The sequence below is a fragment of the Dermacentor variabilis genome, chromosome 4 (genome assembly GCF_050947875.1).
Source record: "Dermacentor variabilis isolate Ectoservices chromosome 4, ASM5094787v1, whole genome shotgun sequence".
Taxonomy (NCBI): domain Eukaryota; kingdom Metazoa; phylum Arthropoda; class Arachnida; order Ixodida; family Ixodidae; genus Dermacentor; species Dermacentor variabilis.
Window position 1 is genome coordinate 82,327,640 of NC_134571.1, and position 14,176 is coordinate 82,341,815.

A 14,176-nucleotide genomic window follows, 5' to 3' on the forward strand; every position below is an offset into this window, starting at 1 on the left:
CTTCTGGCAGTGCTTGCGCCTGGCTGTCCTTAGCCCGCCTCCACTCTAGCCCTATACTTCCCCTTACCTGGCACAGTGCCGTTGCGGTGACTCGAAAGACAGTTATAGTGCCTCGTCCCCTTACTTCTACTTCCCACCCCAACCTTGTGCAGCCCCATTGAGGCCTGTCTGTGAGTGAATGAGTGTGTTATTTCTACTCAATACCCCTGATCTCTACTCGACCCCTCATCCCACCTCAGAAGAAACATTAAATAACAATTGCTAATCCCCCCCCCCACCCCCGCTTTCCGCGGCGGTGACCCACTACAAAATGACGCGTCGCCGGAGCGCCAGCTCAATAGCGGCGGATCACGGTGTGTGCTGCTCAATCCGAAACACAGAACTGCCTCCATTCAGCACTGTGTTTTGTATGCAGTTGTCTGTTATTGAAATAAGGCAGCAGCTGCGCTCAAAGATGGCATTAACAAGAAGCGTAATCATTGGCCGATTTTTTTATGGTAGGTTGTTTATACCACATTTGATGTGACAAAGCTTGTAAACTATCAGTATTGCTTCTATCTCTCGTTTTCCAATACGGCGCACAAAGCCCATGTGTTTTCTGAACGACGCAGAAACTTTTTAACAATAATTCAAAGGACTTCGATGCTGGTTACGAGGTGTCTTCAAGGGCAAAGTGACGAAGTGAAAAAGAGACTATGTTACCTGAAGAACACTATTTACATAATTAAGATTATTATTTACGTACATGTTATTACAGTCAACGTCTGATCTTTTGAACTCCGGTCGCAAAAACGTCCAAAAAATCGGGCAGTTCAAAAAATAATAATAAAAAAAAAAAAACGAATGCATGCTGTTTACTGCCCCCAAAGGCTCAAATCACCACAGACATGGCCGAAATAGCTCTGAAGGCCTGCCAGTACGCTTATAAGTGGTATCGGTGCTCGTACTGTTACAAGAGGCGGCGTGTGCACGCGTGTATAATTAAGAGGAAGCTTTAGCTCGGGTGCTCCTATGTATATACATGTAAAAGGAGAATTTGTTTTTCTCGTCAACCACTGAACCAAATTTGACGAGGTTTGTTGCATTTAAAAGAAAAACTTAAAATTTAGTGACTGTTGGTTTTGAAATTTTGATTGAGGTCGCCAATTTTTTAATAAAAATTGGCGAAAATTGAAAATTTTCAAAAAACGAAACTATCAAGTTTACAACCCTGTAACTAAGCAATGAAAAATGCTACCACAATTAAATTGTATTGTTGATTATTGTTCTGTTCGGCAAGCCCAGGAGGTGCTCCGCTATTTATGTAAACACCCACGCCACAGCTGATGGGTCAGTTGGGCATGGTGTGGAACTAGTGTGTGTGTGTGTGTGTGTGTGTGTGTGTGTGTGTGTGTGTGTGTGTGTGTGTGTGTGTGTGTGTGTCTTCTCTGCAAGGTCGCTAACTATTCTCAGCCTTTCCCTTTACGAACACTACAAGCTTGCCCCTATTTACACGATGCCATAACGTGTCTTGCAACAACTGGTGGCTGTCCTGACAATTTTAGAGAGTAATAAATGCATTGTGTACATGTGGTAACGATGGACCTATTGTGTTAGCCACTACACTCATGCAGCTCGATGTGATGAGTGTGTTTTTGTGCAGAATAGAATATGCGGTAACACAGCTAATGTGCCGAAGGAGAAAAGAAAATAGAAAAACACATCACGAACAAAGAACACAAAGCACTAATAACACAAGGCCGAAATGTTAAAAAATTAAAAGTTATCCTTGTAGTCTTAATTAAGTTACTCTCAGGGAAACCTACTGAACGAGCACGCATACGAACCAGAAGGTCTGCTGCACTGTTTGATGGTGCACATGCTATCACTCGGCTGTGCTTTATGTTCAGGAACACCTGCAAAAACACAAGGTCCAAGACAAGTTCAAAGAAATTAAAATACTGAAGCCAAGACATAGGAATAATAAATAATGTATGCCAATTTAATATTCAGTGCTGCTACAAACACTTCTTTAACCCTTTCAGGGTCGATTTTTCTCGCTGTATGCGACTGCCCAGGGTCCATTTCCTTTTATTGCAGATTTAAATTCTTCAGAGGGACCTGTTTCGAAAAAAATTTACCCTAACTTTTCTAGGATGACCATAAAGTGAGAAAAAATATTTTGCGTTGGTATATGTGTACTGTTCATTCATGAATAACAAAAATAAAGAAAGAAAGTAAACTTATGAGAATTAAAAATTTCATGCATTGTTACACACATAGTTCAAGGCTTAGAAAATGCACACACAAGAATATTTCACGTCTCAAATGTTCCTGCTTTACACTAACATTTACGTCCATAGCGTAATCGAACTGGGTAGGTGAGAGCACTCAAGAAAGCTATGTGGTTGTGTGACCCTCAAAAAAGTAAAACGCGTGACAAACTTCTGCTAATCTTCATCTTATTGCCACCCAGAGGGGATTAGTTATCGCGAGTCTCAAAAAAAAAAAAAGAAAGAAAGAAAGAACCGCATGCACAGTGGCATCCTTTGTATGCGCACCCTTGTGAGCAATAAACGAGCGAGTAACAGGCGGTCGCCCTTTGAGCGGTTAGTAACGAGATAGCCATCAGTATTACGAGTGAAAGAAGCCGAAATCACCCGCGGAACAAAACTCAAACTAACCGTTGTCCACCCGCGCGCCAGAACAAACATACTAGCTTTAAAACAACTCATGCAACGAAAACTGAGAGAGGGAGGTACGAGAAAAAAATTCCCTGTATTCCCACATAGTAGTAGCACATGCCAGGAAAGAAAACGTTAGGAAATTGCTGCTTTTTAGATGTATAGATGGCGCCGTAAATATAAGACATCGACCATTTTGGACTTGTTCGCGGCGAAGTATATTTACGTCATTGGCCTTGAGGGGGTTAAAGGGACTGACAACCAATTTTCACAGTACCCATTTTTTTTTTCTTTAGTACACTGGATAGCTTACCGGTCAGAGTGTCTAATCATGAATTGGTAAGAGCATCGATTGGTAAGAGCATCGCACGCGTAATGCAAAGATCTGGGATCGTTCCCCACCTGTGGAAAGTTGTTTTTTCATCCTCTTTCATTTTCATTAATTTATCCTTTCTTTAATTCAATTAGTAAGCACAAGTAATTTTCCCTATGTTGTCCTTGGTGTCCTTGTTTCTTAGCTTCTTATCATATGATTAATAAAAATCGGGCCCGTCGGTTGTTCCCCTTTATTCTTGTTCATAATGATGAATTGGTAACACTGAAAATGCCGTGGAACATTTTTTAACAGAATTTTTTTATCTGCAGTGAGTATGCACTTATTCACTGGAAGCATGCTGAAAACAGTGATAGGGGAACACAATATTGATTATACGTCGTCATTGGTGGGAGGCAGACGACAAGTGTAGCCATAGCTGTGAGAAGGTATTATTTTGTTTATCAAGGCAATGTTCCTGCAATTCACATTTTACGAAGTGTTAACTCATTTCTACAATAACAGCTATGTCTTGTTGTGCTTTCCTGTCCAACTGCTTTGGTCCTTAACAAGTGAAGAGTGTTCTTTAGCTAAGCCAAGCTAAGTTCTTGCTAGTGAAACAATGCTTTTACACATCATACGGGCAGTTCAGCGTGTTGCTGTAGCCACGCATGTGCTAATATTGTAGTGCTGGCACCCATTTATGGCACAATCATGCGCGTACAACAGCATGTGCGCCGTAATGCATTGTGGGACGCATGTGCCTCTCCTTAGCGCAGCCTTAAGGATTTTACTTCATAATATGCATAGCATAAAATGCAAGAGTCTAATAATATATGAACTACAACTTTAAGCAATAAGTATGCTGTACTTAATAAAAGCCGACTTATGTACAGTAATCTCATATACTACATTCGAAATAACGAGATTTCACCGCCAGGATGCGCCACTTACTTGTTTTTAAGACTTTCTTTGCCAATTTAAATTTATAATTCCTGCTTGATCACGAACAGCTTGCTGGATTCTGACTATAAATCGTGGTCAATTCATTTCTGTCAATATTTTACAACACATTCTGGCCAGTTGTCAGTACCTTTAAAATTGACATTTTCATTGCGACAACATTCATGTTCTGAGACTGCATCGATTGAAAGGAACGCATAATCCTAGCAAACCACCAGAACTGAATTCATAATAATAAAACTCCCAGCTACATTTCAAAAGGTACAATACCTTTGCAATTTTTCCTACACTTGGTTTCATATTTATCTTTTTTTGGTAATGCATAAATGTGGATAACTTCAAGGACTTGTTTCAACTTTCAAGTTACAAGAATATTTACAGAGCCACCAAATAATCCAAATACTAAAAAAAAAATGAAATTTTTTTTAGGTTAGGTTAGGTTAGGTTAGGTGAGATCCCAGCACCACCGTGTGGTGCTGGGATCTCAGCATGACAAGAAACAATTTTTTCTCTTGTAATAATCAAACCTAAACTATAACATCAAAAAAAGAAAAGGTATTTAGGAATACCTTATCGGTCTAAACTGATTTATGGTACTACATTCAGAATAGTTCCTACCATGCTGCGACTCTTACTGCAATGATGCGGAGCCTGACCTAGATTGGTGCCAGAGAGAGCATGCCCAAGCCAAATGTGCAGTTGCTTGAAAGGGCACTAAGCAATCAAAGGCCAGAAGAGGAAGCACGTCAGCACTTCTGTTGTAAACAACCAAGCCACGAAGACGCTGAGGTACTCGCCTGCAACCGACGCAACACACGCCACACAACACTGGAAGCTGCGGAAGCCACATGACCCGAACTCTACGTTCCAGCTCCCAGGTTGAATGTGAAAGTGTCTCTGAGCGCTCTCACAGAACCAGCCTACTGTAATGCATGCCACCAGAGCACTACGAGGCACTTGAAAACAACCAGCCAAATGAGACATTTGTGTCCTTCTGTAGCATCTCTGGCCTGTGCACGGATGCTGTGGAAGGAACAGTTTTTCAAATAAAAATAAAAAATAAGCATTCACCTGCAGGATGGCCTCAACGAGAGTGACAGTCTTTCCAGTGCCGGGAGGTCCCCAGACAACGTACGGCAAGGAACACTTGGCTGCAACCATGATTCGATACACAGCCTCCTGCTGCAACTCGTTCAGCTGCTTGTTGACCAGCATCAGGGGCCCCTTCTTTGTCACTGTCTGTGGCTCTTTTCTGGGAAACAGCACTGTGCACAAGCAGAGACACTAGGCTTATGTTTTACATTTGTCCTGCATATGCACGATAACGGCTCTGGTCTCTTTGATCACACACATCGATACCAGACCATTACCTGGCGAGATTAAAGGACAGGAAGACAGCAGTGTGGATTAAAGAGCAAATGGGGGTAACCAATATTCAGTTTACGTGGGAGAAGGGGGAAACAATAACAAATGGAGTTGGGCCGCCACTATCATCATCAGCAGATCAGCAGCTGTTGCTGCTGCTGATCTTGTGACTGTTTTGGGACCCTAGGCCTGACGCAAACAGTGCAGCCGTGATTATAAAGGCAGCTGTAGCTTTTTTACAAGCCACTAGACTAATTACGCAACTTTAGAGATGCCACAAGTGGACTTGTATATACACATTTTATTTTCCCCAAACATCACTCCTTTTCTTTCCCATACCCCTTGCCCAGTGCGGAGTAGCAGGCCAGTGCAAGCTATAAACCAGGCTGACTCTTCTACAAATAAATTCCTCCCTCTCAAGTTAAATTTCACTTGTCGCTTTGGAGGAGAAACAGGAATCTCCAAGTGAGCGCTTGGATTCCACAAACACATATCTGCAAAAGCAGCAAAATATGATTATTCTATGTGCTGGATCCCAGCAGAAGTTTGGAACCACTGCTCTATGTGTTTGGCAGCAGGGCTACAAGAGAGTCTGAATAGTTGAAGAGCATAAAAAAAAAACTGCTTGAGGGCTGGAAACCTAACTTTCCCACCAAACAAGTGTTTGGACATTTCTAAAGGGGCAATTCACTAATAGTGCAGAACACTTGAATGTATACTCTCCTGACCCGGTACCTTAGAAATGCAAGACGGTTTGAGCATATTTATTTACTATTTGTGCAGCAGCATGTCTTTCAGCTGTGCTTCAAACACCATGACTCCAAACGCCAACACTAAAGTGACAATCAAAGCAGAAGTGGCACAAAGGAATAACATGGGACTCATGGAGAAGTTGAGCATGAGCCAGCAAAGCTCACATAGGTCCTGCGTTACAAGCATCAATGCAGATACTGTACTCACAGGAACGAATCAGAGGCCGCGAGATCCGTACAGCCAGGTGGCAGCGTCGCAAAGGGGTGCGGTTGAGTTGGAAACGCAACTCCCACGACTGTCCCGGATTTTTCACCATCTCTTCGTGGAAGGCAGGACTCACTCTCAGAATGGCCTCATCAGACATGACCTGTAAAAATAAAATGTTGCACACAATTAAAATGTAAGAAAGGACAACAACAACAAAAAAAATGAAGTGATCAGCGTGCAAGAAAACCCTATCCCTTTCAGTCATGAATTCTGATGGACTGCTGATAAATGGGTCAAAGCATCACTACCTTATTCTGGGGTGCTGTAGACTGAGTTGAAGGAAAGCCAGGCTCATAGAATGATGCTTTGTGCAAATTCAGCAGTTTTCACAATTACACAGTAATTAAGTATTTGCGCAGTTGTACAATCAGACATGCTGCTGCTTTTTTTTTTCTTCTTCTTTTAATAAAAGGAATTCGGTCACCGGCTCACAGGACAAGCGCAAGTGTCTGCAGGCATTAAAAGAAAGAAAAAGCTATTACTTTGCCATTGCTGACGAAACTGGCATGTCAAACACATGTAGTGCCATCAGCCAAGTAGTTGCATGCAGAAATATTCAGCACGCTGGAGTGGAATACCACCATACCGAGTTCGCAAAGACTTCCCATTGGCATTTTCACTAAGTGCAAAGTTTGTGGATTTTTCCTTGGCACCACTGTACAGAAATGGCACAAACAAGTTGCGTACACAAATGTGTATATAATGGCCAAAACGGATATTAGAGAAAGTAGACTCAAATTTCACCATTTATATATACAGTCGAATCTCGATAATTCGAATTGAAAGGGGCCCGAAATTTTGTTCGAATTAAAAGGAGTTCAAATCAAATGAAGCTAATTGCATGGAGGACTTAGCTGCAGTGGCGCATGTGCAGTGAGCTAACACAGGAGTGGGAAGTTCCAGAAGATTTATTCACACGTATTTACAAATTACAGTCAGCGTCCGATTTTTCTGACTCCCTAGGGGCCGCGAAAACGTCCGAAAAATCGGGCGACCCGAAAAAAACGAATGCATGCCTTTTACTGCCCCCAAGGGCTCAAATCGTCATAGGTACGTCCGAAATAGTTCTAAAGGCCTGCCAGTACACACTCATTAGGCGTATCGGTGCTCGTACTGTGATAGGAGACGGCGGGTGCACACGTGTATAATTAAAAACATACTGTCCCGTGGCAATTGCCCCTTATAACTTTTAGTATGCTTAGCCGCGTAACAAAACTGTAATGAGGCGAAGCTGACTTTCGGGAACCGACATGCAACGCGCCATGCTCTCCGCGCTCCGAAGCCATTGGCGATTATTACAAAGGCGGAGTCGGCGCCATTGTAACAACGGCGAATTGTTTCAATGAAAAATACGGCACCGAACAGCAAGAAGCGTGGTAGCGATCGTCGAAGTAGCTAGGCCTAGCGTTACCGCGGTGTGGCTACAGCTGCCCGCGGATCTGCGTGCGAGAGCGCCAGCCGAGGCGGCGAGATAATCAAAATGGCGGTTGTGATGGCTTCGATTAATGTAGTTTCAGACCTGCGGTTATAGCAAAAAGTCCGGAAAACCGGACGGCGAATGTTTTTTGCGTGCGCAATTTCAGACGTTCTTATACATAAACTCTGTGGGGTATGCAGCAGTGCTGCGAAGGCATCCGAATTATCGGGCATGTCCGAAAAATCGGTCGTCGACTCTACAGGACACCCGTCACTATCAGGAGTAATCGGTGATGCATGCCTGCACACCCCTGCGCACAAATTTTTGCCATGTCTTTTTTCTTTCTTTTTTCATGTGCGGCACTGAAGCCTCTCCTACGCTCTTCGTCTCTGGCGGAGTCAGAGGAATGCTGGTCGAAGGTACCGCCGCGTGATTTGGCACGCTGCTGAGAGCACTGTTGGAGCGCAGTATGTTCAAATTCAGTATCGCAAATGCTTGCACGTTCAAATTACCGGCCGTTTTCGGTCATTGCAATGCACATAACTTTGACAGGACCACAGCGTCAGTTCAAATGAAGCGTGTTAGAATTAACGAGATTTGACTGTACTATACAAATGTTCCAGCTATTTTGCATTAGGTATATAACAGTTGTTTTCCATTTATTTAAAGCAGCAGCTGCCAAACATGTTTACTGTCGCTTGATCAGTAGCATATGTTTGTCTGCAGCATTGGCATTTTGCGTGATCAGCCTTTTCATTCTGGGCACTGGAGTCACGTTGAACTATTACTATAAGGCATCATACATAAATTTCTAGCCCTTAAAACAACTGCAAACTGTGCAAGTTGGGCCAAATTCATTTTAAGCTGTCCTCAATAAATGAGAACATTAAGCAAAGAATGACAAGGGCACAGCTGGCCCAAGACACTCCAGCCTCTTCTATAGTCTCCACTGGTTTTCAAAACAAGAAGCCATCACACAAGAAACACAAGAGTAAGATTACTGCCCAACATCATTCATATCAACATACAGACAGCATGTCTTTTATAAAATTTAAAGTGAAATGAAAATTACCCATCCACTTGGAACCAATTCTACTCTACATACAGCTAGTGATTTTCAGTGGAGCTCACTTGTTTATTAGTCTTGCATAAATGTACCAAAGTTTCACATTTTTCATATCAAGCGCGTAGACACTCCTGTGCTGCTGTTTTATGTACCATATGAACCTGCCAACAGGCTTTAGCATTGCTTAAGCCATGCTCTTCAGGCAACATTTGTCTGTTGCCTTATAGGCAGTGTTAAGGAAGACTGTAAGGAAGCCCCCAAATGTTATCGAGAAAACTTTTTACTTGGCACTGATGACACTGTCACATTGCTAAGCAGGTGCGGAACCTCACTCAGTGATACTGTAGTAATTGAATAAAAGCATGATGGGCAGTGTGATGTTGAAAGGCTCCATTCATTACAGAGGTGCTCATTTCATTTATGCATTCTGCGTCTACCATAACATTACACCCAGCACATTTGGCAAACTCTTGTTATTTTCAAGGTGTCATCCCCTTCAGGCGCTGTGTGCACATTCATGCGTGCCAAGAAAATGAATCAAAAGCAAAGGCACTGATGAAAATAATGATATTTAAAATGTGTCACATACGTCTTGAGAAACTTCTAATTGGACCTGTACTGCAACACTGATTATGTATAAAGACAACTTGGAAGGTACACGGCTGGGTGCTTGTTCTCGGTGTCAGTTTGTTGTCATGTAGTGGGTTCACTTCTTTCACTGTTTCTCACAATGTTTTCCATCAGGAATAAATTATTAAAGTTGCCACATAGGTGCCTTTCAAGCACGCTGAAGATGGTTCTGAAGAGGCAAGAAATGTGAAACTAAATTTTCAATCGAAATAAATAACTGGTGCCTGAAGAAGTTATATTATGGAATGTATACAGAGAGCACCTGTCACCTGGTGTACAAAGCCTTCAAAATTGAGCTGGGCACTGGGGGCGTCTGCTGGCTGCAGCAACACTCTATCGCCCACTCGAGGTGGGAACTGGGCCTCTTCCAGCCACGAGCCGAGGTTTAGCCGAGCCTGGCAGCCATCGATGCGCAGAGGGGCTGGGCAGAGGACTCGCTCCTCCAGGTCACGGCTCAGCTGCACTTCCTCCAGGTGCAACAGCAGCTGAAGTTTTTCTACGTAGTTTTCGGGGCACAGAGGCTGCAGGAGATGAAAAGCTGTACATAAGATGACAAGTGCGGCAGGCTGTGGGGGTTAGTGAAGAAGTAATACACAGGGCTATGTCTCATTCCCAGCAATCTCACATAAGTAAAGAAATGAGAGAGAGAGAGAGAGAGAGAGAGAGAGAGAGAGAGAGAGAGAGAGAGAGAGAGAGAGAGAGAGAGAGAGAAATCACAGGTTAGCCTTCTTTTTTTTTAATTCCTCTTTTATTTATTTCTTGTTTAGCTGATGTAACATTTGTGGGATAATACATATATACATATTACTTGTGCGTTTCTGAATGAATTTTGGTTTGAAGTCAATGCTTGTGACATTCATTGCTTTAACCCTTTGAGGACAAGACATAATAATACCCCAAAAATGTATATTTTACATATATCTGTGCAAAAGAACAAGGATAATGAAGGAAAAAAAAAATTTTTGTGGAAGCTTTTCAAGCAATAGAGGGTCAAAACACCGGGCAGAAAACTGGAAGCGGGCTTCATCCCAAATCACCTATGTCTTCGTTTGGAACTGGTACAGACAGCTCTCATCTTATGTGAGCCATAGGTATAGATTGCATTTGCTTTACATCATGTGAGTGACACCACTCTCTCCTCTGATTGTACTTTCAAAAGTAAGTTAGTCGCACGCTAAACTTATTCCTCGTCCTGTATTCCTGCTCTAAACCAACAGACACCTGCTGCCTGCTATTCAGTGTTGGCTAAGACATTTAGCCAGAACCTCCATACTCAATATGGATGCTCAGCTACAAAACAAATTTTTTCATCCATAAAGGGTTAATAAGTCTGTGTCCTACTTTGTATGAATTATTCGTCTCATATCGTTTCCCATAAGACATGATGGCATACAAGTATTGCTTTCAAAAAAGTTCCAAAAAGGCGGCATCATATTCCAGCATCACCCACCAGCTTGATTTGGTTTCGGTTTCTCGTCACTGTCTTAAAGCATGAAAACACTATGCAATAGAAAAATGACAAAGCATGTCTCAGGCCACTTGGGCTCCATTAATTTGACACGGGTTGGTGTCTCCAGTGGCAATAATCTTCGCCGAGTAGGCACGTCAAAATTTTCAGCCAGAGTGCTCCACCCGAAGAAGCTGCTGACCTAGGCCAAATTTGAGGACCGCAAACGTAAGCTTGCCGAATCACAATAATGGCACCATGTGTCAACGTCTGATACTGCAACGATTCACGCAGTGCTTCACATTACATATGCCAACTACACTTCAGTCTGCCAAATTTTTTAGTAACATAAAATAGTATGTTCTCCCAGTTAGTACATTTTCCATCGCTTTTTTTTCCCTCAATTGTATGAATGAGGTTCTACTGTACATCTATTATCTTCTAAAAACATGTGTGTCATTGGGTGTGCTTATCCAGTGCCATACAGCATTTCTTGAAGGGACACTCGCACTGGCAGCGCACCAGGCTGTTCTCAAAGGCGATGAGCACGTTTGGTTACAACACTACATGAACAATCCAATGAAGCTGAGTAGTTTCACTGTGTGGCCGATGTTAGTAAAAGCAGAAAAAAAAGGGAAAAAGAAAAATTAACACGGACAAAAATGTGTTTCGAGCTCATAACAGCAATATCAATGAGATTCACACCTGACGAAGCAATCCGCTGACGAACCTCTCTAGCTCTCGAGTTGTCATCTTCCAAAATGCTGGATTTACTGGAAAATGAGGCAACCCTTCAGGAAGCTTTGCCTGGCGCCTGTTGAAAAGATGATGGCACAACAAGGCATTTGTTTATGAACACACCCTGCACAATCTACCGCTCTTTCCCCCACTTCTCATCTTGAAATGCTAACGAAAGACCCCCAAGCTCTACTGGGAAATCGCGAGCATGTTGGAGCACTATTTGCTCAACAGTCATACATACTGATGCCATAGCCCAATGTCATAAAATGATAGGTGACGCTCACTGCCTTGATCTGCTTTGCCATGAATTTCAATGCTAACTGATTGATTTATTGATTGATTAAAGGATTTATTTATTCCAAGGCCCCAAAATCAACACGGGGTTAAAGAGAAACGAAGTGCTCCTAGTTAATTGTGAACATTCTAAAAGCCACAATTAAAGCTCACATACTCAAAGCTTCCATATTTCACTCCCACCAGAATGTATTCGTTCCGGCTGGGAATCAAACCCACACCCTCACGCTCAGCAGCAGAACACCCTAGCAACTGAGCCACTCTGCTGGGTACAAACCTCAAGTAAAAATATCAAGAAAAGGTTTAATATGACTATAAGCAATTACACCATAAAACAGGGCAAATGGCAGAGAGCTCCCTTTCATCGAGTTATACTAGATAGTACACTGTTCGCACTAAGGCTCTGCTTCATTCAAGCTTGTGCGCTTTTACAAATTCAGAAATTCAACAAATTTGGCCTGCTATTTTGAAATAACAGGTACAGGTGTGCCTTTGTGAAAGAGAACGTGTGGGCGTATGGTCTGCCATTCAAAGTGGCCATTCATCATGCTGCCACGAGGCGGCTGCGAGAAGCTTTACACATGCTAGCAGCAACTACAGGTGCCGAGTTGAGCTTTCTTTACTCGACCATAGCCCTGACTTGTTCGTAGTTCTTCTGGTTTTCGATTGCTGGCTCTAGTAACCGTCAAGCCTTTCCTGGTCGCCCACTGACGTTGCAGAGTGTACGCCATGCACATGCATGTCCTCTGTCATAAAGGCGGTGTGTGTACCAGAAGGAAAGCAGATCTGCAAAGGATGCCCGAAAGATGACAAAAACTAAGCCAATGTGGCAATTTCTGAAAGAAAAAAGAAAGAGAAAGAGAGAAGTAACAATGTACAGCACCATTCCTCATCAAGTGCATTTTCTTACATGGGACATCTCTCTCCAGGCACAGTCCAAAGCTGTTCCTGGAATGCTCGACTGACGGTCGGCAATTTTTTGACCGAAGGAGCCTTGCTCAATGGTGCCAGCTTTGCCTCCAAAGGGTCCACCACTCTAACTGTGGCAACACAGTGGATGAAGAAGCCTTCCTCAAATTCCAGCTCTATCCTCTCATTGCTTGTGCCTAGTTCGCTAGAAGAAGACAAAAGAAAAGATGCAATCATAATTTGTTACCACCTCCCGCTCCCTCTTCATTAAACTTGACTTCATCTTCCTCATATGGAACATGGAGTGAACAATTTGTGTGTGGCATAGTAATTCATTCTGGAGACTTACTAAACACAGCATATAGTGACCTGCATTTTTCCATAAAAATTTATGTGTGTGCAACTCTTGGTGTACATATTGCACCCCCAGTGATTAATTGAAACCAGTCTCGAAAGCCATGCTTTGCCATACTACAGACACGAGAAATGACCAGGTAACGCTATGGCTGTAGTCATCACTCACTGCAAGGGGCAAAGGCAAAGGCAACTTTGCATTTTTTGCTTGACAAACCACGCAAGTAACAGTTCAGATTGTTGTATCAAACAATCTGGACCATAATGATGACACATATTGATGTGAGATTTGAGCAAAAGAAGAAAGCATCACTAAGCACAAAATCTTTGGGATTCTTAATTTTTTTTTAATGTGCGGCTCAATGTACTGAACTTTCACTTACCATTCTCTACACGTAGTGCCCAAAAACTTAATCATACTCCCTATTACATGCAAAGGACACCAGGCTGACCCCACTCTGGCCACATCTTTCAACCTATGCAGCACCAAGCAAACAATTTCAACAGGTGCCATGCAGCTCATGAATTTTGCACACTCGAAGAATGGGCAGAAGTGAGTTTTTGCAAGACACCAGAGCAGAAGTTAATGAAGTAATGCCAGCTAATGCTCTTTAAGGCCAACTGCAGAGAAATTTCACTTTGGCTAAATCAGATATATATGAGTAGCATACACACTACTGGAGCAATCTTGCCAAAGCTGCCGGGCCAATAATCATCTTATTTTCTTGTTAGCACCCTTTAAAGGGAAGCTGAAACACTTTTCGAAAAAAATGAGTTCTCTGCGGCATTCTACAGTTTTGAGTCCCCTGAACACGAATATCTGGTTCAAAAAGGGCGGAAACAAACGCAAGCGTCTGTTTTTCCAAGAAAACGCGCACCAGCGCCTCAGGGCCTCGCGCGAACGCCGCTGTCGCCTGTGATTGGTCGGGGCCGCTGTGACGTCGTTGGCGGTAGTTGCCGGTCGGCGCCGCCGCATGTCTCCGTTTCAGAGCGT

The 14,176-nt window shown here is 42.9% G+C and overlaps 1 protein-coding gene across 2 annotated transcripts in view; it reads right to left on the reverse strand.

The window, feature by feature from the left end:
* The window catches only part of LOC142579422 (putative helicase MOV-10), a 61,950-nt gene that overhangs the window by 26,253 nt on the left and 21,521 nt on the right, over positions 1–14,176 (reverse strand). For both annotated transcript variants that reach the window (XM_075689579.1, XM_075689578.1), the window contains exons 7-12: positions 12,830–13,033; positions 11,590–11,698; positions 9,707–9,958; positions 6,265–6,424; positions 5,011–5,204; positions 1,827–1,895 (exon numbers count right to left, since the gene is read on the reverse strand). In XM_075689579.1, coding sequence (XP_075545694.1) covers positions 1,827–1,895; positions 5,011–5,204; positions 6,265–6,424; positions 9,707–9,958; positions 11,590–11,698; positions 12,830–13,033 — 988 coding nt within the window. The remainder of the gene's footprint in view (positions 1–1,826; positions 1,896–5,010; positions 5,205–6,264; positions 6,425–9,706; positions 9,959–11,589; positions 11,699–12,829; positions 13,034–14,176) is intronic.